The 26,132-nt window shown below is 43.3% G+C and overlaps 1 protein-coding gene across 1 annotated transcript in view; it reads right to left on the bottom strand.

Moving 5' to 3' along the window:
• Positions 1-9,627: 9,627 nt before the first annotated feature.
• The window catches only part of MINDY4 (MINDY lysine 48 deubiquitinase 4), an 86,236-nt gene continuing 69,731 nt past the window's right edge, over positions 9,628-26,132 (bottom strand). Inside the window, exons 14-16 of the mRNA XM_015812402.2 lie at positions 22,978-23,158; positions 17,389-17,461; positions 9,628-10,374 (exon numbers count right to left, since the gene is read on the bottom strand). Coding sequence (XP_015667888.2) covers positions 10,326-10,374; positions 17,389-17,461; positions 22,978-23,158 — 303 coding nt within the window. The 3' untranslated portion in view covers positions 9,628-10,325. The remainder of the gene's footprint in view (positions 10,375-17,388; positions 17,462-22,977; positions 23,159-26,132) is intronic.

A 26,132-nucleotide genomic window follows, 5' to 3' on the forward strand; every position in this document is an offset into this window, starting at 1 on the left:
GAATAATCGTGAATAATAATAATAATAATAATAATAATAATAATAATAATAATAATAATAATAATAATAATAATAATAATAATAAAGTTGGAAGGGACCTTGGAGGTCATCTAGTCCAACCCCCTGCTCAGGCAGGAAACACCTATACCATTCCGGACAAGTGGCTGTCCAGTCTCTTCTTAAAAACTTCCAGTATTGGAGCATTCACAACTTCTGGAGGCAGGTTGTTCCACTGGTTAATTGTTCTCATTAATGGGAAATTTCTCCTTAGTTCTACGTTGCTTTACTCTTTGATTAATTTCCATCCCTCGCGTTTTATTCTGCCTTCAGGCGCTTTGGAGAATACACCAGAATTACACCATCTTGAGGATGGTGTAATTGGTTTTCCTGCAGAATGTAGAGGGATAAAGCTAGATGAACTCTGATTCTATCAGCCACGAGATATTAACGAAAGAAATTCAGGCACACAATAAAGAAAGCAGAGGAGGATTTTTTAAGCGTAGGGCAAAGAATAGGAAGACTAACAATTAAAACATTATTTAAACATACTAACAAAGCCAGACAGGGTGTTTGTTGGACTGTTAGATAAGAGGATTGTTTAAAATGTGTGCAGGAAGGATAAGGAAATTGTAGAGAAGGCTGATGCGTTCCTTGCGTGTTTTCACGCTGGAGGATGTGATAGAAATGCTGGTAGGAGCTTTTTCAAGTTCCAAAGAAATGCAGTTTTATTATGCTTGTCAAGATTGCAGTTTGGCATCTTTATTATTGTTATTCAAACCCAAATAACCAAATCCAAATACAAGTTTTATGCACTTGGATGCGTACAAGTTTAGGTGGGGACAGCACAAGCTTTACATTCTCCCATGCATTTTATGAATTCTTTGTGGCTTCTTGAAAAACAGGGCAGCGAAATTAAGCGTGTTTTCTCGCTAATGATCAAGGGGTCGTGCACCAGGCAGGCTTTTTTCCAAGATTTGGAACAGAGCCTAAACCCACACAAAGACAGACAGACACCCTCTCGTGTTTTAAAGCATTGTGGTTGTGACTGAAAAAGAGTGTCTCCTTCAAACATAGCAAGAAGCAGTTTTCAAAAACTTTGGCCCAAACCCAAGACTCCGTTCGCAGCCTGTTTGTCAAGTGTTATCATTTTAGCCAGTTGCTTGGGTTGTTTTAATTTTTATGACCTGGTCTTGGACTGTAATAAATTACTCACTGCTTCATCCCTTCTGTGAAGAGACAAATTCTTCAGGTTCCTGCTTGATTAGAAAACTTCACAGAGAGCTTTCGTTCAGCCAGTTCGGTTTCTCAAGGAAGTTTTGATAAAGCTTTAAGGTAGTAAAAAGAAGAAAGAAAGAAAAAACCACAAGATTTTTGCAGGCTCCATATCTGGAGTTAAAGGATGTGGATCAAATTAGATTTGGGTGCAACCATTAACAGGGTTCTTGCCTACGATGTTGTTGCAGCGAAGATTTCTAAATTATATCAGCAATGAAATCTCCATATCTAGCAACCGCATGTATAGATCACCTTACAACTGATTGCTTAGTGACCATTTGAACACCCAATGGATACCCCAAAAGATACTTATGACTTAGTTCCACCACCCCCCTCGGTCACGTTATTGCATTTAGGGCACTTAGCAACTGATTTGCACGACCAGTTGCTAAAAAAAAAGGCATTTGCTTCTGGTTTCCAGCAAAAACATCCCATAGCAAATGATGGGATTGCTTAATGACCTTGGATTCATTTAACAACCGCTGCGTTCAAATCTCTGCTTGGAAAAAAAAAAGGCCGTAAACGCAGGTCCAGTCCTGTGGTGACACACCTATGACCATCATGACTTATAGGCATAAGGTAGGCTCCATTATCGTCACAAGTTGGGGACTATTGGTATTTATAAATTGTGGGTGCTCAGATTAATAGATTGTGCATCATCAAGTTGTTTTCAAATCCTAACAGCCACATAAACAGATTTTTTTCCCCCCATGATGATCTACTTCTATGTTGTTCTTTGTGGTCTCCCAACAGACACTTACAGATTTTGGTTCGTTTAACAACCGTAATAAAAGAACGGTCATAAACAGTCACTGTATGACTGTCATGATTTACGACAGTGGTGGCGAACCTATGGCATGGGTGCCAGAGGCGGCATTCAGAGCCCTCTCTCTGGGCACGTGCACCGTTGCCCCAGTCCTAGGCCTTCAGCTGGGTTTTATAAAACCTTTTCACTTTAGGCTTCCACTGCCTTGTGGGAAAAAAAAAAGGTTCAATAAATTAGTCAGTTTCAACTTCTTGCAGGAAAAAAAAAGATCTTGCAAAGTTAGAATTGATTGATTGAACTTTTTAGTCCCACCCAGTCTGCCGTTATCACCGCAGCCACGCCCACCCAATGGGCCACACCCACCCAATGAGCCACACCCACCCGGCACCCGACGATGCATAAGTGGGTTTTGGGTTGCAGTTTGGGCACTCGGTCTCTAAAAGGTTCGCCATCACTGATTTACGACAATAACCGATAGGTTCCCTTATGGTCATATGTATCCTAATCTGATTCTTCAGGTCTTCCAACAGTGTCCTCCTGGTCATTGTAGCTGAGTCCATCCACCTTGCTCCTGGTGGTCCTCTTCTTCTCTTTCCTTCCACCTTTCTCAGCATTATGGACTTTTCAAGAGATCAGGGCAATTGATGGATTATTGGTCATCATCATGTTGGTGTCAAATCTTGGATAGTTCAGATGAACTTCTCCAGGCTGACCTGTCCCCAATCTGGTCCTTCACTGATTCTGTCCATCTTGCTTCTGGTCACCCTCTTCTCTTTCCTTCCACCTGTTCCACCATTGTGGCCCTCTTCAGTGTGTTAAGACTTTACGCTGAATGAATAAGTGCCCTCAAATTGGTGATGACTCTTAAATGACCGCACAGATAGAGTTTCCCCATGACAATCTGGCCTAACTTGGCTCTTCTGATCTTCCAAGGATGCCACCATCATCACAATCATAACTGGGTCCATCCGCTGTTTGTCCTCTTCTTCTCTTTCCTTCCACCTTTCTCAGCTTTGAGGTCTTCTCCAGAGAGTTGGATCTTCACGTGATGTGTCCAAAGTAGGATAATTTGAGCTTGGTTATTTGTGCCTGGAGTGAGAAATCTGGATTGATGTGTTCAGTGACCTGCTTGCTGGTTTTCTTGGCTGTCCAAAATATTCTCAGGAGCCTTGTCCAATCCCAGAACTCAAAAATATCAATGCTTTTCCTCTCCTGATTCCTCAAAGTCCAGTTTTCAATTCCATAGGGCAGGGGTCTTCAAACTTGGCCCTTTTATGACTTGTGGACTTCAACTCCCAGAATTCCTCATCCAGCGTGCCTGGCTGAGGAATTCTGGGAGTTGAAGTCCACAAGCAGGGCTCTTCAAACTTGGCCCTTTTATGACTTGTGGACTTCAACTCCCAGAATTCCTCAACCAGCATGCTGAGGAATTCTGGGAGTTGAAGTCCACAAGTCATAAAAGGGCCAAGTTTGAAGACCCCTGCCATAGAGTGTCCCAAAGAACACTACGGCTTGTGCAATTTTTCTTTACATAATTTATTTGTGTCCCGACTTTTATTATTTTTACAAATAACTCAAGTCAACAAACACATCCCGTATACCTCCTTCCTCCTACTTTCCCTCAACAACAACCCTGTGAGTTGGATTGAGCTGAGAGAGAAAGGGACTGGCCCAAAGTGGGACTAGAACTCACCGTCTCCTGGTGATTGGCCCAAAGTCACCGAGCCGGCTTTCATGGTTAACACAGGACTTGAACTCACAGTCTCCAGTTCTCTAGCCCGGTGCCTTAACCACTAGACCAAACTGTCTAAGAAACATACCTTGATGTTAAGACTTCCACAGATATTTGGGGAAACAAGTGCAAAACTCTGCCTCAGCTCAGACCTTCCTCCTGCATGGAGTAGAATACAGACTGAGCTGGAAGGGACCAAGTTGGAGATCATCTAGTCCAGGGCTTTTCAACCAGTGGTACGGGTACCACCTGTGGTACATTGGCAACTGGCAGGTGGTACGCGACCCTCCTAGAAAAGTGGTAGTGGGGGAGGAGAATGAGCTGAACCGGTGGCAGCACCGCACAAGCCTGAGCGAGAGACGGCTGGAGCTGCAGGGCTGTCAGGGCTCAGTGGAAGCGCCAGGATCAGTGCCGCTTTCCAGCTGATCGGCACTTCTTCGGGGCTGTCAGTGGAAGCGCCAGAATCAGTGCCAGGCTCCAGCTGGAGCTCGGTGCTGATCCTGGCGCTTCTGCTGAGCCCTGAAGAAGCACCAATCAGCTGGAATGTTGCAGCCTCTCCAGGGTCTTGTGATTTACATTCAGATGCTTGGCAACTGATTCATATTTATGACGGTCACAGTGTCCCAGGGTCATGTGAAGTGACCAAAACCTGCTGCAACCACCCAGCAGATGGGGGGGGGGAATAAAAACCAAACACTCCCCCACCCCACCCACGCTGCCAATCCTCAACAGAAATGTTCACAACAATGAAAACCTCGGACAGGAGGAAGAGCACCACTGGGTGGGCAGGCAGGTGTCTTGCTCGGCTGTGGCTTGGGGGGCACTTTTTTCAGTGCCATTGTAACTTCAAAGAGTCACTAAGCAAACTGTTGTAAGTCAAGGACTACCTGTAATTTATCACTTTTTTCCTTTTTTTTTTTTTTGGTCATCAAGTTTTTGACACCTTTCTAGGCGACTGGTGGCACTTGGATGTTGCCATATCCTAAAAGTGGTACAATGGGTGAAAAGGTTGAAAAGCCCTGATCTAGTTCATCCCCCTGCTCAAGCAGGACACCCCCTGCCATTCTGGACAAATGGTTGTCCAGTCTCTTCTTGAAATCTCCGGTGATGGAGCAGCAACCATGAAATCAAACTGAGTTTTACTTCTAATATCTCCCAGTGATCCTCACTTGACATTACCTCCCCATAACAAGACCTTCACCTGACACACCCACACTTGGCCTACTTACCACACAAAGCCTTGTAAGCAGGAGAACAGCAACACAAGACACCTCCTAAACTCCATTGAAGATGTTACCTAGCCTGGTAACAAAACATTCAGAAACCAACTGAAAAGTTTGGAGAACAAAGTTCCACCCTCCTTACTTCTAATTCCTGCACGGAGGGTAAATTGTTTCCTATGTATAGAACAGGACAGGACAGGACACGATATAGAATAGAATAGAATAGAATAGAATAGAATAGAATAGAATAGAATAGAATAGAATAGAATAGAATAGAAGCTGGAAGGGTTCTTGGAGGTCTTCTAGTCCAGTCCCCTGATCAAGCAGGAGAACCTATACCATCTCAGACAGGTGAATGTCCAGTCTCCTCTTAAAAATCTCCAGTGATGGAGCACCCACGATCTCTGGAGGCAAGCTGTTCCACTGGTTGATTGTCCTCACTGTCAGGAAGTTTCTCAATTCCAGGTTGCTTCTCTCTTTGGTCAGTTTCCAACCATTGTTTCTTCTCCTGCCTTCGGGTGCCTTGGAGAATAACCTGACCCCCCTCTGTCTTGTGGCAGCCCCTCAGATACTGGAACGCTGCTATCATGTCTTCCCTATTTCTTCTTTTCTTTAGACTAGCCAAACCCAAGTCCTGCAGCCATTCTTCCTATGTTTCAGTCTCCAGGCCTTGGATCATCTTAGTTGCTCTTCTCTGAATTTTTTTTCCAAACTCTCTACATCCTTTTTATGATATGGTGACTTCCCTGGTAGAATTTTTTTTAATGGCAAGGTATATAAAAACAGCTGCTGCACCACAGAGTGGTCCACTTAAACAGATGCCAATGGGAACATCCTCTTCCAGTTTGTGTAGCAAACAGGAACTTGGTATTGTGCTTAGCAGTTTGTTCTCATACGGTGACATGGCCTTGGCCCTAACCTGGACAATACACATAACAGAGCAATTATAATATAGACTGGTTCATATTATTAACTCAGAAATCAGACTGAGAAAGAGAGCTATCGTTTGGTTGCACAGATTTATCCTAATGATGCAACAGTGCAAAAGCGTGCAAGAATGTTTTTAAAGATCAGTCCTGCCAACGGTGCCGAGGACCACCAAGTTTTCAACTCCGTCTTGGAAATTTAACAGAACGACACGGTGGGAAGGGACCTTGGAGGTCTTCTAGTCCAACCCCCTGCTCAAACAGGAAACCCTATATACCAGTGATGGCGAACCTTTTAGAGATGGAGTCCCCCAAAACTGGCTCCGTCCCTGCTCCACCCCCTGCCCCACCCCCGCTCCGCTCCGCCCCGCCATCCCCCACCCCGCCTGCCCGCAGGGCCACTCACCGCCTCCAGGGCCCGCTGATCACCCAGGCAGCCCAGCAGCGCTATAGCAGTCACGCCCTCTGCCCGCGCCCTGCAGCATCAACTGTGCATGATGGGGTGTGAGGGCAGAGTCTTGTCTACGCTGCCTGGCTGCCATGTCCTTGGCTGCGCTGCTCCACATGGGCCACGCTCGGGGGCGAGTCTCCTTCAGGGGGGCTGCTGGAGAGGAGGGGGTCGTGGGGGGAGGCGAGGCTGGGGCAACAGCATGTGTGCCCACAGAGAGGGCTCCGAGTGCCGCCTCTGGCACCCGTGCCATAGGTTCGGCACCACTGCTATATACCATTCATTCGAGTCCAATCTCTTCTTGAAAACCTCCAGTGTTTTGGGATTTGATTCAACAGTTGATTCCATCAGTGTGCTCACATTGATGCAGAGTTGTGGAAAGCAGCTGTGCCTAGCAGATGCTAACTGGACAGCAAGAGGCTTCTGATTGTATATGCTGTGGACCAGTGGAACAGGCTGCCACATGACTTGAAAGGGGATTAGAAGCTGGAGGACTTCACAAGGCTGGAGAGTCTTCTGTTCAAAGGGCTCTGACACAAGTTTAATCAAAAGGTGTTTCTTTCAGGAGGCAACTGGACTTTCTTGTTTTTCTTTGAAGATGTTTCGCTACTCATCCAAGAAGCTTCTTCAGCTCTGACTGGATGGTGGGGAATGGAAGGATTTATACTCCTTGCAGAGAGTCGGTCCTTTGCCTTCTTTGAGAGAGCCTTTGAGGCCACCTGGAGGTTTAATCTGTGCCCTCAGGGTCCCCTGAGTGGTGCAAATGGATGTGGAGCCTTCCATTCCCCACCATCTAGTAGTCAGAGCTGAAGAAGCTTCTTGGATGAGAAGTGAAATGTCTTCAAAGAAATACAGGCAGTTCACTTAACAGGTTGTTAAGTGAATTGGGCCTCCCCGTTGACTTTGCTTGTCAGAAGGTCACAAAAACCCTGAAATACTGCAACCGTCATAAATATGAGCCAGTTGCCAAGCATTTGAATTTTGATCACATGACCAGGGGGTGCTGCAATGGCCTCAAGCGTGAAAAACAGTCGTCAGTCACTTTTTCAGTGCCGCTGTAACCTTGAACAGTCACTAAATGAACTGTTGCAAGTCATGGGCTAGCTGTATCACTTTACAACGTCTTGGTAAGGCCACACTTGGAATCCTGCATCCAGTTTTGGTCGCCACGATGTAAAAAAGATGCTGAGACTCTAGAAAGAGTGCAGAGAAGAGCAACAAAGATGATCAGGGGACTGGAGGCTAAAACATACAAGGAACGGTTGCTGGAATTGGGTATGTCTAGTTTAACGAAGAGAAGGACGAGGGGGGACATGATAGCAGTCTTCCAATATCTCAGGGGCTGCCCCAAAGAAGAGGGAGTCAAGCTATTCTCCAGAGGACCTGAAGGCAGGACAAGAAGCAACGGATGGAAACTAACAAAGGAGAGAAGCAACCTGGAACGAAGGAGAAACTTCCTGACAGTTAGAACAATTAACCAGTGGAACAACCTGCCTCCAGAAGTTGTGTCTGCTCCATCACTGGAGGTTTTAAAAAGAGACTGGACAGCCACTTATCTGCAATGATATAGGATCTCCTGCTTGAGCATGGAGTGGACTAGAAGACCTCCAAGTTCCCTTCCAACTCTGATATTCTGCAAACTTTATGGGTAACTGGGATAAAAGTTTTGTCAGACCAGTAATTCAAATAGCATTTTTCAAACAGGATTTTCCTAAACGGGCAAAAGTTCTCTGTTGTAATTTATGAGTTAACTGTAGAAACAGCTTGGAGATGCTTTCTCTGGACAACCTGTCACCCTAAAATTGGGCTGGGTGGATTTTACATTCAGAAAATCTCAGCCTTCAGAACTTTGGGGGAACCCATGGTGTGTTTTGAGTCAAAACAGTCAAGATGGCAGCCATGACTGCAGAGTTGAAGCCCCTCCCCTTTTCTCCTGAGCTTCAGTTGTGCAGATATACCCTCCATCTTGACTTTTTTGACCTCGCTCCCCTCTACAGCCATCCCTAATCAGGTTTGGGATTTATTTTGTGCGTTCCTTCCTTCTGGAAAAAAAAAGAAAAGATTTTTTATATATATATTAAGCTTTCTTTTTTTATTTACACCACGACACATAATATTCCCTACATTCGTTTTAAATCTACAATAATGGGGGAAAGGAAGATCCAAGAAGCACCACTAACATTATACACAACAGTCCTGCAATCTTTTTTACAGCTGGAAAGAAAAAAAGAATTTTAATCTTACTGGGATAAAACGTTTAAGACGAAATGTGGCTGAAAAAAAATGCAAGGGGAACCCTACTGCATTTCTGAAACTTAAGGCACATAAAGGGGCATGCAATTTAATTTGGATTTTTTTTCCTATCTTGTCCCTTCTTAAAATCAAGAGGGCCTCCAAATGACGATTTTTCCCCTTGAAAGTTGCCCCCCACACACAACAACTGAAACTAGGAAGTGAATGAGGAAAGAATTTATCCCATTGAAATATCATCCCTAACTTGATTTAGTTACCAGTTTTCCTCTTTGAGCATTTTATTCCTGCAGATAGCCAGCGAGAGGATTATAACTCTGCTTCTGTAATAAAAACTGAGCTGCTTTTATACCAAACTAGGTCTCCAGTTGTGCTCCCCAAAATTCCCAGCATTTATTCAGACCATCAGTTGATTTATCTGTGAAATACGTCAACATTTGCATGGTGAGGAAAGAAAATTGTTAGTTTTATGCCATAATTTCCATTATCAACTTTATCACTACAGTACAGTAGGGGCATAGATTATTCTAGACCAGGGGTAGGCCACCATGGCTCTTTTATGACTCGTGGACTTCAACTCCCAGAATTCCTGAGCCAGCCATGCTGAGGGGAAAGGGAGAGGTTTCCAAGCTGAGCCATGCTGGCTCAGGAATTCTGGGAGTTGAAGTCCACGAGTCAGAAAAGAGCCGAAGATCTGTGGACTTCAACTCCCAGAATTCCCTAGCCAGCATGAATGGACTTCAATTCCCAGAATTCCCTAGCCAGCATGAGTCGACTTCAGTTTCCAGAATTCCCCAAGGCAGCATGAGTCAATTTCACTATTTGAACTGGGGAATTCTGGGAGTTGGTCCACGCACCTTAAGGTGTGCTTACTGGGGAATTCTGGGAGCTAAAGTCCTTAAAGTTAAAGTTCCCGTGGTTGAGAAACAATGCCCAAATAGTATAAATTCAGGTATGAGCTATTCAAATACAAACCACTGTTTCTCCACGGAGATAAAATAATGAATAGATTGCAGGCCTTTTATTTTCAGAACATAGAACTACAGGTCCAGAACTAGCAAACTACATTTTGAGTCTAAGAAGGCAAGCTCCGGTTACAGAAATTAAAAGAAAAAAAATGGCCCTGCTGGTTTAGTTCTCTAGTAGCTAAGAGTTCCAAGGACTGAATTAAAAATAGATGACAATTCAATTGTTTAAATTTAAAAAAAGAAAAGAATCGGCAGTGATGTTTTTGGTTCCAAACTATTTTGGGCTACCCAAAAGAAATGTTCTTGGGAACGAGAGCTTAATTTGCTCTTTTTTTTTCTTTTTTTTAAGTCTGTTTGTTTAATTTCGGTTTCCTAGTTTTAAAATGGACCCAGGAATTGTTGTCCTTGCTTGGTTTTTAAAACAAGAAAGGGGGCTGCCACTGGTATTGTTCAACCAATATAATCACAGGATGTGGCAGGGATTCAGCAACGGAATTTGATGGGATGTCGACAGATTTACTGCCCTTTTTCCTTGGGTTGCGTTGACCTTCTCGTTTTCAAATGTTGGAGGCTTGAAGGAGAAGTCAAACCGTCTTCCTGGAGGTCACGAGGGGGGGGGAACGAGGTGTCCATGATGAAGGGTCCTTTGGTGGGTTTGCATCTGATCGGGCCAGGGCCGAAAAACGCCCGCCGGGGTCACTCTGGGGGTGGAACCTGGTTCTGCTTGAAGAAATCGGTCACAAGATAGGTTCTGTGCCGTTCCAGTTGACCACGGCCCCCTTCCACCTGAAAGAGAGGCAGAGATTCATTATGGTGGTTTCCCAAGAGTTGAATAATAATAATAATAATAATAATAATAATAATAATAATAATAATAATAATAATAATAATAATAATAATAATAATAATAATAATAATAATAATAATAATAATAATAATAATAATAATAATAATAATAATAATAATAAAAAAAAAAAGTTGGGAGGGACCTAGGAGATCATCTAGTCCAACTCCCTGCTCAGGCAGGAAACCCTACACCATTTCGGACAAATGGCTGTCCAGTCTCTTCTTAAAAACTTCCAGTATTGGAGCATTCACCGCTTCTGGAGGCAGGTTGTTCCACTGGTTAATTGTTCTCACTGTCAGGAAGTTTCTCCTTAGTTCTAGGTTGCTTCTCTCCTTGATTAGTTTCCACCAGTTGCTTCTTGTCCTGCCTTCAGGGGCTTTGGAGAATAGCTTGACTCCCTCTTCTTTGGGACAGCCCCTGAGATACTGGAATTTTGCTATCATGTCCCCCCTCGTCCTTCTCTAGACATATCAAATTCCAACAACCGTTCTTTATATGTTTTAGCGTCAAGTCCCCTAATCATCTTTGTTGCTCTTCTCTGGACTCTTTCTAGAGTCTCAGCATCTTTTTTACATCGTGGTGACCAAAACTGGATGCAGTATTCCAAGTGTGGCCTTACTAAGGCATTGTAAAGTGGTATTAACACTTCACGTGATCTTGATTCTGTCCCTCTGTTAATGCAGCCCAGCACTGTGTTGGCTTTTTTGGCAGCTGCAGCACACGGCTGGCTCATATTTAAATGATTGTCCACTAGGACTCCGAGATCCCTCTCACAGTTACTAGTATTGAGCAAGGTACCCCCTATACTATATATGTACATTTGGTTTTTCTTGCCTAAATGTAGAACCTTACTTTTTTCACCATTGAATTTCATTTTGTTAGATAGCGCCCAGTGTTCAAGTCTGTCCAGGTCCTCTTGTATCCTAAGCCTGTCTTCTGGAGTGTTGGCTATCCCTGCCAGTTTGGTGTACGTGGAACTAGTCCTGTAAAGCGAGACTCAAGCACTGCTTAAAACGGGCAGGAGTTTGTGAAGAGGCCGCTGGCTTTAGTCATGAAGTAGAAGGGGGAAATACACACAACTGAGCCCAAAATTTCTGTTGCTAAGCGAGACAGTTGTTAACTGAGTTTTGCCCCACTTTATGACCTTGGTGGTTAAGTGAATCACTGCAGTGGTTAAGTTGGAAGCACGGTTGTTAAGTGAATCCGGCTTCCCCCCCATTGACTTTGCTTGTCAGAAGGTCGCAAAAGGGGATCGCGTGACCCCAACCGTCGTAAATATGAATCGGTTGCCAAGCATCCAAATTTTGATCATGTGACCTTGAGGATGCCGCAACAGTCATAAGTGTGAATGACGGTCATAAGTCACTTTGTAGCTTTGTTGTAACTTTCAACGGTCGCTAAATGAATTGTTGTAAATCGAGAACCCTACCTGCATACCTGTTTTTTAAAAAACAGGAAAATCACCCAGTTGTGGGGAGGGCTGTGTACCCTACAGGCTTTTTCTTGTAAGCAGCGATTCTTGGACTGCCTATAGGACTCCCTGCCACTGTGTCATCCGATAAATCACTCTAAGAAGTGCAACAAAACAGACGCACCCTCTAAATAAGCCCTCATATACGGGTAGTCCTCGACTTACGGCGATCACTTAGCGAAATTCCCATGGAATTATCTGAAATTATCTGAAAACTAAAAACATGGATTTGAAGTTTCGACAATCAGGCTCTCTCCCCTGTGGTCACATGACCGAACACTGCACCCTCAGCACTCAGACCGCCTTTGTAGACATTTTACAACACTTTTACCCAAAACCAGCATTTTTCCCCCCGTTTTCAGCAAAACTGGTCCAACAGTAAACAAGTGGTTGACTTAACAACTGTGGCGTTTGCTTTACCAATGCAGCATCCACTTAGTGAGTGCTGTTTTACAACCACCGCAACTTACGACCCTGATGGGCAGGTTCCATTATAGTCATAAGTTGAGGACGACCAGCAACTTAAAAACAAAAAACACACCACCACCACACTGGATGTTTCTTCTGAGCAAGGACTGATCCTCCCAAGGTTTGTTCTTTGGATGAAAACATGCAATATAAATCTATTAAAAAAATCAAAGCCAAAACATTTCTTTTTTTTTGCACAGGGTATTCCTGGCTAGCCATCCTCTCTTCCACGGGCTGGACGTGGAAGCCCGGCCTTGGCCCCGGCAGGATCCATGATGGCATTGCACATCTCACATTTAGTAAGGCAACCCAAACTGTGGAGGGAACAACTAACTGTCATTAACAGCCCAGCTTCTGTGTCTCGACAGGGACAATAGGAGTTAGCTGGCATCTCCTAATTGGCGCCCTTTGCCTGCAGGATGGAGGCTCCTAGTTGCTCAGACTGGCTGTTCTTGTAACAAGCACACCATTCATGCTTATTTACGGCTCTAGCTTCAAACAGAGCCAAACTGACTAATGCTATTGAAATCTTCTTGGGAAGCAGAGAAACGGACAGAAACTGGGGCAGGGGAATCCAACTTTCTGGAACAATATTGCTTGTCACCTTAACTGAACCCCAGAGACCCTCCGGAGATACAGTGGCATTGAATTCAGCTGCAGCGATGCCCTGAAAGGTCACTTCTCATATTAAAAAGTCATAGAAAGCTGCAAAAAATTCAGCTCTCTATCTGAACCATCACAACAGTTGTAGGAGATGTTTGCACACGATTATCGTGTTTTTGTATCGGACGCTGATTTATTTCTCCGGGAAAAAGAAGACTTTTATTCTGCGGGCAAATAAAAGGAATGCAGAAATAATTCAGTTCCCTGGCACAGATGGGTTTTTTAAAAAAACTAAAATATCAGCCTTATAAAGCATGCCATTCTTGGTTTTTATAAAAAGCATAATAACTTTATTGGAATTTTAAAGCGGAAGGTAAAAACTAATAAGAGGGAATGCTGAGAATGAAAAAAGAAGAAAAGAAGTAAGGGAAGAACAAAGATGCAGAAATCAAAGAGAAAGGGAATATAAAAAAAACGACTTCTGGTTTTCTTTTACGCTAGCTATAAGTGTAAAATGTAAATTTATACAAATCTAACTCTGTGGTTGCAAACACGGTTCATCTCTTTTCTACAGTCTATTTTTTTCTCATCATCAAAACCATATATAATTTCGCTTTTTTTCTGTTTCGTGTAAAAAGTCAACCAGCCACCGTGCATGGACTTCATCTCCCAGAATTCCCCAGCCAGAATTTGTGGGCATCAATCCCAAAATTCCCAAGTAATCATGTATGGACTTTACCTCCCAGAATTCAATGGCAGATGTGTGGACATCAGCACTGAAAATTCCCCAATTAGCATATTTAGACTTCAACTCCCAGGATTCCCCAAAGGTCCTCCGAAGGGAGAGAGAGAAAAATACACAAAGCGTAATTTAGCTAGTTTTATCAAACCCTGATAGGACGCATCAGCCATCCAATATATTTTTCTTTCTTTCTTTAGGCCTGACAACCATAATAATAATAATAATAATAATAATAATAATAATAATAATAATAATAATAATAATAATAATAATAATAATAATAATAATAATAATAATAATAATAATAATAATAATAACAACAACAACAACAACAACAACAAGAACAACAAGAACAACAAGAACAACAAGAACAAGAACAAGAACAACAACACCAACAACACCAACAACACCAACAACAACAACAACAATAATAATAATAATAATAATAATAATAATAATAAAGTTGGAAGGGACCTTGGAGGGCATCTAGTCCAACCCCCTGCTCAGGCAGGAAACCTATACCATTTTGGACAGTCTCTTCTTAAAAACTTCCAGTGCTGGAGCATTCACCGCTTCTGGAGGCAAGTGGTTCCACTGGTTAATTGTTCTAGTGGGAACCTTAGTGGGAATTTTTATGGAATATAACATTTATTGACCTTTGGAAACAAATCTTTGCATTGCACAGATCTGAATTCAAGCAAGATAAATGCTAACAGAGGCAGATCTTCAATGTGGCAGCTGGTGCCTTTTCGAATCCGAGATTGTTATTTCCTCCATCGGAGACAGAAAACAAGGAAGCAATAAGGAAACGTGAAATGTATTTGCCCGATCAAAAAAGATCAAGGAAGGCCACATTCCATTCTCTCTTCGTTCTTAGTTCAACTTCTTAAGCCTATTTTGGAGACTTGAATTAACAGGGGCAGCCAATGACTCTTGCCTTAAGGAATCTGAAGGTGCTAATTATTATTATTATTATTGATGATGATGATGATGATGATGATAAAGTTGGAAGGGACCTTGGAGGTCATCTAGTCCAAACCCCTGCTCAGGCAGGAAACCCTATACCATTTCAGACAAATGGCTGTCCAGTCTTTTCTTAAAAACCTCCACTGTTGGAGCATTCACCGCTTCTGGAGGCAGGTTGTTCCACTGGTTAATTGTTCTCACTGTCAGGAAGTTTCTCCTGACACTTTTGCCTTGGGGGAAATATTTCTATAAGGTTATCATTCACAAGGAGATCAGACATTAAAGTTTCTCCAGGCTGGCTGCACAGGCTTTCCAAGAACTGCTGCGAAAGAAAAACAGCCCCTGTTTTGTTTTGTTTCTGTTTTTTAAATCCATTTTGCAATCTGCAAGCTCTGGAGACCGTTATGAAATTTGTTATATTTCTTTTCACTAAATCAGCCGTGAGCGCTAAACGCCCCAGCAATTTTTTCTTCTTCTTCTTCCCCTTGTAGGAGTTTAAATAAATAAATAAAAAGTCCTCAGAAGTAATTGGCAACGGAGGTGATGGTAGCCGCGCCACTTCCCAGTTGCCATAGAAGCCAGTTTGTTTTTATTTTAGCTAAAGGGTCTGCTGCAAATATCTTTAATGTATATGGGAAATTAGTATGAAGGGAAAATATCTATTTATCTTCACCCATGTTTGCAAGGCGGGGGGGGGGGGGGGAAGAAAGGTAGCCTGGAAAGCAACAAATGACTTGTGATTGTTGATCTGTATCAATGTTGCACACTGGAACAAGGCTTCAACCAAGCAGATACAACAGTATAGTACAGTGGTGGTGAACCTATGGCACGGGTGCCAGAGGCGGTACTCAGAGCCCTCTCTGTGGGCACGCACGCCGTCACCCCAGTCCTAGGCCTTCAGCTGGGTTTTATAAAACCTTTTCGCTTTAGGCCTCTGCCACCATGTGCAAAAAAAAAATTCAATCAATCAGTCAATTTCAACTTCTCGCGGGGAAAAAAAAGATCTTGCAAAGTTGGAATTGATTGATTGAAGTTTTTAGTCCCACCCAGTCTGCCATTACCACCGCAGCCACGCCCACCCAATGGGCCACGCCCACCCAATGGGCCACGCCCACCCAGCACCCGATGATACATAAGTGGGTTTTGGGTTGCAGTTTGGGCACTCGGTCTCTAAAAGGTTCGCCATCACTGGGATAGTAATACTGTTTTGTATTGCATTGTATTGTAGTGGACTACAGAACAGAACAGAAATTCTGCATAAGGTCATGGAACCCACAGTGTATTTGTTAATTGCCCAAAAGGTACGTGATTTTTGGGGAAAAAAGGGGAGGGAAAATACAGGTGGTCCTCAGCTTACGGCCATAACTGAGCCCAAAATTTCTCTTGCTAAATGAGACATTTGTTAAGTGAGTTTTGCCCCCATGTTACGACCTTTCTTTTCATCGTTCTTAAGGGAATCACTGCAGTTGTTAAGTGAACCTGGCTTTTCCATTGACTTTCCGAAGGTCGCGAAAGAGGATCACGTGATCCCAGGTCATTGCAACCGTCATAAATATGAGTCAGCATCCAAATTTTGATCCCTTGACCATATATGATCGCATGACCATGGGAAGGCCACAATGGTTGTTAAGCGTGAAAAACGGCCATAAGTTGCTTTTTTCAGTGCCATTGTAACTTTGAACGGTCATTAACTGAACTGTTGTAAGTCAAGAACTATCAGTAGTAGAATACAGAGCAGAACAGAACAGAAATTCTGCCTAAGGGCATGGAGCCCACATTGCATTTGTTAATTGTCCAAAGGTATGTGGCTTTTGGGGAAAAAGAAGAATATATACATATAGTGAAATTATTCAAGCAAAGAACAAAGAAGAGGGAGTCAAACTACTCTCCAAAGCGCCTGAAGGCAGGACAAGAAGCAACGGATGGAAACTAATCAAGGAGAGAAGCAACCTGGAACTAAGGAGAAACTTCCTGACAATGAGAACAATTAATCATTGGAACGACTTGCCTCCAGAAGTTGTGGATGCTCCATCAGTGGAGGATTTTAAGAAGAGACTGGACAGCCACTTGTCTGAAATAGTAGAGGATGGGATGGGATGGGATGGGATGGGATAGGACAGGACAGGACAGGACATGACAGGACAGAGGTGGGGCAGGAGGGGACGGGATGGGGCAGGGGTGGAATAGAATAGAGTAGAACAGAACAGAACAGAGTAGAGTAGAGTAGAGTAGAGTAGAGTAGAGTAGAGTAGAGTAGAGTAGAGTAGAGTAGAGTAGAGTAGAGTAGAAAAAGAATAGAATAGAACAGAACAGAGTAGAGTAGAGTAGAGTAGAGTAGAGTAGAGTAGAGTAGAAAAAGAATAGAACAGAACAGAGTAGAGTAGAGTAGAGTAGAGTAGAGTAGAGTAGAGTAGAGTAGAGTAGAGTAGAGTAGAGTAGAATAGAATAGAAAAAAGAATAGAATAGAATAGAATAGAATAGAATAGAATAGAATAGAATAGAGCTGGAACGGACCTTGGAGGTCTTCCAGCCCAGCCCCCTGCTCAAGACAGGTGACTGTCCAGCCTCTTCTTAAAAACCCCCAGTGATGGAGCACCCACGATTTCTGGTGGCAGGTTGTTCCACTGGTCAGCCAGAGGATCTCCGATGCCCCTCCCATCTCTGTTACTCCGATAAGCTAAAGCCGGGGTGACCAGCACTTACTTCGTCCGGATGCAAAGCTCCAAAGGGGAAACGAGGTCGCTCTCTTGGTTTTCCACAGAAAGCTGCGAGATGTCTGTGGAGACAAAGAACATCAGCATTAATCGTCATCAATTAACGGTCCCATTCTGATGCCATCTGCCAACAACAGTATGGAGACTGAGGGCGGAATTCACTGCAGCCCATTTAGAGGGTTTTAAAAGGAAAAGGCCGATGATTGGAATATATCAGTGGTTTTGAATCTGGACAGTTATAGAAGTAGTCCTTGACTTACAACCGTTTGTTTAGTGACCGTTTGAAGTTATAATGGCGCTGAAGAAAGTGACTTATGGACATCTTTCACACAACTGTTGCAGGATCCCCCTGGCCACATGATCAAGATCCAGAAACGTGCACAACTGGCTCATATTTATGACCGTCATAGTGTCCCGGGGTCACATGATCCCCTTTTGCGACCTTCTGATGAGAAATGTCAATGGGGAAGCCAGATTCACTTAACAACCATGTGATTCACTTAACAACTGTGGCAATAAGGGTCTTAAAATGGGGCAAAACCCACTTAACAGATTTCTCACTTAGCAACATAAATTTTGGGGTCAATAGTGGTCGTGAGTCAAGGACCACCTGCACATCTCAATAAGCTTCTGGAATAGACTTCAACACTTTGATGGCCCCTCCAATTTTATTTTCTTGGGCTCCAGGATCACTGCAGCCATGAAATTAAAAGACGCTTCCTCTTTGGAAGGAAAACTGTGGCAAATCTAGACAGACAAATTAAAAAGCAGAGACATCACCTTCCCGGGAAAGATCCCTGCTGCCAAAGCTCTGGTTTTGCCAGGAATAATATATGGCTAATAATGGACCATAATTGAAGAATTGATGCTTTTCATTTGTGGGGAAGACTCTTACGAGTCCCTTGGGCTGCAAAGAGATCGAATCGGTCGATGCTAAAGGAAGTCAACCCTGACTGGAAGGACAGATCATGAAGCCAAAGCCCAAATACTTTGGCCACCAAATGAGAAGAGAGAAGATTCCTCGGAGAAGACCCTGATGTTGGGAAAGATGGAAGGCAGAAGGAGAAGGGGACGGCAGGGGATGAGACGGTTAGATAGGGTCATTGACGCAAAGAGCATGAATTTGGACAGACTCCAGGGGACAGTGGAGGATGGGGGCTTGGTCCATGGGGTCACAAAGAGTCGGATGTGACTTAGCAACTGAACAACAACCAATTCTTGGGTCCCATGGATTTTGGCTTGGTCCAACCTCAAAGTTCTTCTAATGTTAGGTTTGATGGGAAAATTGTGATGATCGTCAACGTCTCTTCCAATTCTATTCTATTCTGTTCTGTTCTATTCTATTTCACTCCACCCCTGTCCCGCCCCGTCCCGCCCCACCCCACCCCACCCGTCCTGTCCTGTCCTGTCCTGTCCTATCCTATTCTTCATTTCTCTATTCTATTCTATTCTATTCTATTCTATTCTATTCTATTCTATTCTATTCTATTCTATTCTGTATTCTATTCCATTCCATTCCATTCCATTCCACTCTGTTCTGTTCTGTTCTGTTCTGTTCTACTCTACTCTACTTTACTCCATTCCACTCTGTTCTGTTCTTCTCTGCTTCACTCCATTCCGCTCTATTCTATTCTATTCTATTCTATTCTATTCTATTCTATTCTATTCTATTCTATTCTATTCTATTCTGATGTAATATGGATACTATCCTCTGGCCCAAAAGTTGCTCCAAATTCAGAAAGAAGGAAAGGGAATTGGCAGCAGCAAACTAGCAAATTCTACCCAATTTCTTTTAAAACAATTCCCCCCCCCCCCAAAAAATCCAGTCTCCTAGGAGGCTGCGGGAAAACAGACGGCACGGTTAGATCTGTGGGCGTCCCGGGAAAGCAAAAAAAATTGCAGGATTGAAGCTGCCAAATACAAAAAAACTGGCTAAAAGACAGAAATGTCAAGCTCCACAGGTCTGCAATTACACCAGGGAGGTGAGAATTCAACAAGAGGGCAGGGGAAAAACAAGGGCACCTACTGAGGAAAGTGGGCTGAAGGCATTGTGCACTGTAAATGCGATTAATGTCCTTAAAAACAGGACTGTCTGTTTGGAATTGCAAACTAATGGACAGCAGAGGTTAAAAAAAAAATAATGCCTGAAATATGCCACAACGAACAACTTTTTTTTAATTTAATAGCTTGCCATTTTCCTGTATTTCCGTTAAGTCCTCGCGTTATGGCTGTGACTTACGAACTGGGACCAGAACTTTCCACTGCTAAGCCAGGCAGTTATTGAGTGAGCCCAGCCCCTCTCCACTGCAAGGAGACTCCGAGCTCCACTTTATGACCTCTTTTTTGCCACAGCTGTTAAGCAAACCAATGCAGTTGTTAAGTGAATTATCCGGTCCTTAAATGAATCCAGCTTCCCCCATTGACTTCTCTCAGTTCCCGCAGTCACGTGATTGCAATCTGGGGTCTCGGCAACAAGTTCGCATTTACGACGGCTGCAGAATTTTGTGGGCGCCGTTTGTGATCCTCCCCGCTGGCTTCTCACAAGTTACGTTACTGAGCAAGTCAGGAGGAAATTCAGAAGTTGCTGGGGATTCCTTAACAACTGTGGTTAAAAAGAAGCTCGTAAAAAGACGCCTCATTTAAATTAACTATAAGTTTTTGGTCCCAACTGTACAAGTAGTCCTTGACTTACGACCCCAATTGAGTCTGAAATTTCCGTTGTTAAGTGAAACATTTGTTAAGTGAGTTTTTCCTCCATTTAAACACCTTTCTTGCCACAGCTGTTAAGTGAATCACTGCAGTTGCTAAGCTGATAAACTGGTTGTTAAGTGAATCCGGCTTCCCCCATTGACTTTGCTTGTCAGAAGGTCGCAAAAGGGGATCATGTGACACCCCAGGACGTTGCAACCGTCATAAATATGAATCAGTTGCCCAGCGTCTGAATTTTGATCATGTGATCACAGCGGTCGTAAGTATGAAAATGGTCATAAGGTTTTTTTTTCAGTGCCACTGTAACTTCAAACAGTCACTAAATGAACTGTTGTAAATTGAGGACTACCTGTATTAATAACTTGCATCTATAGACACTCATATTGGCAGTTATACATAGAAAGAGGGGGGAGGAAGTGTGTGTGAGAGAGAGAAATATGTACAGGTAGTCCTCGATTTACAACAGTTTATTTAGTGACCGTTCAAAGTTACAATGGCACTGAAAAAAGTGACTTACGACCGTTTTCCCACACTATTTCACACTATTTGACTTTTTCAGCATCCCCAGGGTCACATGATCAAAATTCAGGTGCTTGGCAACTGACTCGTATATATGACGGTTGCAGTGTCCCGGAGTCACGTGATCCCCTTTTTGCGATCACCTGACAAGCAAAGTCAATGGGGGAAGCCCAGATTCACTTAATAACTGTGTTACTAACTTAACAACTGCAGTGATTCACTTAACAACTGAGGCAAGAAAAGTCGTACAATTGGGGCAAAATTCACATAACGTATGTCTCACTTAGCAACATAAATTTTGGGCTCAATTGTGGTCATAAGTCGAGGATTACCTGTACACACATGCACACACTCGCAGAGACGTGCCAATTTCCTTTGAGGATAAAATACAGGCTGTTCTGGCTGATCACATTTATGTCGGTGTATGTGCATTGATTTGACTGAATTGAAAGGATGAAATGAAATCAGACTTGTTGGGATGTTATTATTGTTATTTTACCCCACCTCGCTCCTTTTTCTTCACTTTCTTTGGAAAAATGCCCCTGGCACTTCAATCCCTGGACATGGGTTCTAGATAAATGTGCAGGTTGCAGCATAATTGGATTCTGCCCCAAAATATTTTAGCTGCAAATGACCTGTAATTCTGCTGACCTGTTTTGTCTTGTTTTCACAGCTGTCCCTGGGAGAGATCTCCAAAAATGAAGATTTAAGATTATGATTCATTAAAGGTAGAGGCTCCTTTAAACAACTCTGGGCAGTTTAACCTTAAAAAGTTAGTGCAGAAAGAAACTGGCTAAGGGGAAGAGAAAGAAAAAAGGTAAAATTATTTCTCTGCCCAAATCCTCTGGGGAAAAAAAATCTAATTAAATGCCTCCCTATCAGTAGATGTGGGAGGAGGAGGAGGAGGAGGAGGAGGAGGAGGAGGAGGAGGGGGACGACGACGACTATAGGTGCTCTCTGAGCTTGGTTGTTTTCATGCAGACATTTCATGACCCAACTAGGTAACATCATCCGTTGTAGGAGGTGGTGTTTGCTCTATGTTTATATACAAGTAGCTTGCCTGTCAATGTTTCTTTCTTGGTGCTTCCTTCATTAGGCTATTTTTTAGTATTGGCTTGTTTGTCTGAATTGGTAGTTTTTTCATTGGGGTATTGCTTACTTCTTGCTTGTTGGCCAATATTAATCTCTAGATTGTTCCATTATCCCTAGTTCGGTCATTGTCTGCATGAAAACCACAACAGTCCTCCTCCTTCTCTTCGCCTTCCTCTTCTTCCTCTCCCTCTCCCTCCTCCTCCTCCTTCTTCTCTCCTTCCGCCTTTCCACTTTCCACCTTCCCAGCTCCAGAGCATTCTTTAAGTTGAACAACAGAACATATAATCCTCAACAACCATTTGTTTAATGACCATTCAAAATTACGACAGCACTGGAAAAAGTGACTTATGACCTCACATTGATTACCCTTCTTTCTTTCTTTCTTTCTTTCTTTCTTTCTTTCTTTCTTTCTTTCTTTCTCTTTCTTTCTTTCTTTCTTTCTTTCTTTTTCTTTCTTCTTCTTCTCCTCCTCCCCCTCCTCTTTCTCCTCTCCCTCTTCTTCCTCCCCCTCCTCTTTCTTCCTCCTCCTCCTCTGTTGACATAAATTTCTTTTCCATCTAACAAAACGTTTGCCCTGATTTTTAGAACTATATGGGTTGGAAGCTCCCCTTGTGGGAGCCCCTGCAGGGACCTTTTTCTGCTGCCTCTATTATCATTATATCATCTTCTTCTTCTTCTTCTTCTTCTTCTTCTTCTTCTTCTTCTTCTTCTTCTTCTTCTTCTTCTTCTTCTTCTTCTTCTTTCTTCTTCTTCTTCTTCTTCTTCTTCTTCTTCTTCTTCTTCTTCTTCTTCTTCTTCTTCTTCTTCTTCTTCTCCTCCTCCTTCTCCTTCTCCTTCTCCTTCTCCTTCTCCTTCTCCTTCTCCTTCTCCTCCTCCTCCTCCTCCTCTTCTTCTTCTTCTTCTCCTCCTCCTTCTCCTCCTACTTCCCCTCCTCCTCCTCCTCCTCCTCCCCCTCCTCTTTCTTCCTCCTCCTCCTCCGTTGATGTTACCTAGCTTGGTAATGAAACGTCTGCATGAAAGTACCAAGGACCCCACAGTTCAATCCTGAGCTACAGATATTCTGTTTTATCCCTATCGGTAGATCTACTGAAACCACAACTTCCAGAATTCCTAGCTACCATGGATGAAATCTGAGAAGTCCGTGCTCCCAATGGAGATAAAGTTGGGGGAAATTATGGATTATGACTTGCCAAGCTATAGGGAAAGCTACCACTCATGGACTGTGTTCATATTTCTTTTAAAGATTTTGATCTCCTACCGATGGTCAGATGGATCTCCTCTTCTTGGTTGGCCAAACCGTCGTAATAATACAGGTCAAATCGCCGTTCCTCCCTCCAGTCGGCCAACAAATCCTTTCTCAAGCAGAAGAGGACGCTGAAGTGACTTTCACTGCACACCACCCAAATGGGAAACCTGGGGGTCTTCAGATAACAGCCCACCTGAGCAAAAGAAAAAGAAAAAAAAGTGCATTCGTTTAAACAGGGGTCTTCAAACTTGGCCCTTTTATGACTCGTGGACTTCAACTCCCAGAATTCCTCAGCCAGCATGTCTGGCTAAGGAATTCTGGGAGTTGAAGTCCACAAGCAGGGGTCTTCAAACTTGGCCCTTTTATGACTCGTGGACTTCAACTCCCAGAATTCCTCAGCCAGCGTGCCTGGCTAAGGAATTCTGGGAGTTGAAGTCCACGAGTCATAAAAGGGCCAAGTTTGAAGACCCCTGATTTAAAATAATCGTGGCTTTGGAAGCCCAGCAAAAGTTAATGGGTATTTTTTAGACGGATTTTAGGCGTCTGAGAGAGATCCGTACTAATGTTACACAGAAACACTTATATAAGCATAGAAGAAGTCCTCAACTTACGAATGGTCTAAAATTATGCTGATCCTCCCTCCCAAAAAGCTACACAGATAGTCCTTATCTTACAAACCAGTCATTTAGTGATTGTTCGAAGCTGCAACAGATTTCAAAAAAAGGGACTTATGATCGTCACAGTATCCTCATGAACATGTAATCAAAATTTGGGTGCCTGGCGACTGCGCATCACGGGGAGAAGGGGGGTCATGTGATCGCCATTTCCAATCTTCCCAGCGGGAATTTGAACAACAAAGTCAATGGGGGGAGTCAGATTCGCTTAACGAGCACGTGATTCACTTAATGTCAGTGACTTGCTTAACAAACGTGTTGAAAAAGATGGTAAAATTGGGCATGATTCACTTAGCTTAGCAACTGTAATTCTGGCCTCAATTGCCGTCGTAACTCAAGGACGACCTGCACTTGGGTTGGAAGTTCTGACAACCTCTCCCTGCTTCCCCCCCCCCCCCGCCCGCAGTCATGGGATCGCATTTTGGATGCTTGGCAACCAGCCTGCATTTATAGCCATCTGAAACGTCCTGCAACACTTGACTGCAATTTATCACATTTTTTTGCTGAAAATCTGTGTTTACTTCCTGTCTCCAGCAAAAAAATGCCTTCTGCAGAAAATGGGTTTGCTTAATAGTGAGTCAACTTATTTTCCAAAACACCAGAGAGCAGGACAAGAAACAATGGATGGAGTCTAAGCAAGGAGAGACGCAACCTAGAACTAAGGAGAAACTTCCTGGCAGTGAGAGCAATTAATCAGTGTAACAACCTGCCTCCAGAAGTTGTGAGTGCTCCATCACTGGAGGTTTTTAAGAAGAGATTGGACAGCCATTTGTCTCAAATTGTATAGAGTCTCCTGCTTGAGCAGGGGGTTGGACTAGAAGACTTCCAAGGTCCCTCCCAGCTCTGTTATTCTTTTTATTTGAAGCTAATCAATCCATCAAGTAACTCAAAAGGAGGATTTCATTTGAGTTGAGCTAACTAGACTTCGGTTGCCACTGAAGTCAGCACAAACATTTGGCCTCTCTGTGTGTCCTTTGCTTTGTTCTATACGCCAGTTTTCTCCTTAATTCTATTTCAAACAACTTCCTTTTTCTAATACAGGTAAATCTGGTGCTGCAATACTGGAGGTTTTTAAGAAGAGGCTGGACAGAGCCATTTGTTCACAATGGTATAGGTCAGTGGTGGCGAACCTACGGCACGGGTGCCAGAGGCGGCATTCAGAGCCCTCTCTGTGGACACGCGCTCCGTCGCCCCAGTCCTAGTCCTTCAGCTGGGTTTTATAAAACCTTTTCACTTTAGGCCTCTGCCACCGTGTACAAAAAATAACAGGTTCAATCAATCAGTCAATTTCAACTTCTCACGGGGAAATATAAGATCTTGCAAAGTTGGAATTGATTGATTGAACTTTTTAGTCCCACCCAGTCTGCCATTACCACCACAGCCACGCCCACCCAATGAGCCACACCCACCCGGCACTCGACGATGCATAAGTGGGTTTTGGGTTGCAGTTTGGACACTCAGTCTCTAAAAGGTTCGCCATCACTGGATTAGAAGACCTCCAAGGTCCCTTCCAATTCTGTTAACAACAGCAGCATTCGCTTAACAATGTCAGTGATTCACTTAACAACCGCTGCAAAAAATGTCATACAATCATGAGATGACATGCTTAATAACTGTCACAACGTGCAACAATAATTCCAGGCACCTGAAAAGCAGTCATGCGACCATGTTGGGGGGGAGGGGCATTATCAGAATTCAAGAAATAGATCGTAAGTATCTTTTTTTTGGAGGGGGGCTTTCATAACTTTGAAAGCTCGCCAAGCAAACAGTCATGTGAGGATAACCTGTACTCTGATGTTCCCACAGGAGTCCATGGAAAGAGAAGACGGCATCATGGCTGCACGATCAAAGTCCTACCTTTTTTTTAAACACATGTCACATATAAAAAAGCAAAGAAGCATCAGTCAGGAGATGGGGCCAGCATCCTGATGGAATGGTTAATGGAATGGAATGGAATGGAATGGAATGGAAGGGAAGGGAAGAGAAGAGAAGAGAAGAGAAGAGAAGAGAAGAGAAGAGAAGAGAAGAGAAGAGAAGAGAAGAGAAGAGAAGAGAAGAGAAGAGAAGAGTTGAAAGGGACTTGGAGGTCATCTAGTCCAACCCTCTGCTCAGGCAGGAGACCCTATACCATTTCAGACACACGGCTGTCCAGTCTCTTCTTAAAAACTTCCAGTGTTGGAGCATTCACCGTTTCTGGAGGCAGGTTGTTCCACTGGTTAATTGTTCTCACTGTCAGGAAGTTTCTCCTTAGTTCTAGATTGCTTCTCTCCTTGATTAGTTTCCACCCGTTGCTTCTTTTTTTTTTTTTTCAACAAAAATTTTTATTGGTTTTATTTTACATGGTGGCAAGGCCATCAATTAATCAAAACAAAATCATATTTGTACAATTCAAATTATTTCAATATAATTAACTCAGTTATACATATAACTAATCTATTATTATTTTAATATATCCTACTTCCCCTTAGGTCAATACTAGTAACTCTATTTCTA

The sequence above is a fragment of the Protobothrops mucrosquamatus genome, unplaced genomic scaffold (genome assembly GCF_001527695.2).
Source record: "Protobothrops mucrosquamatus isolate PMUCROS unplaced genomic scaffold, P.Mucros_1.0 scaffold81, whole genome shotgun sequence".
Classification (NCBI taxonomy): Eukaryota; Metazoa; Chordata; class Lepidosauria; order Squamata; family Viperidae; genus Protobothrops; species Protobothrops mucrosquamatus.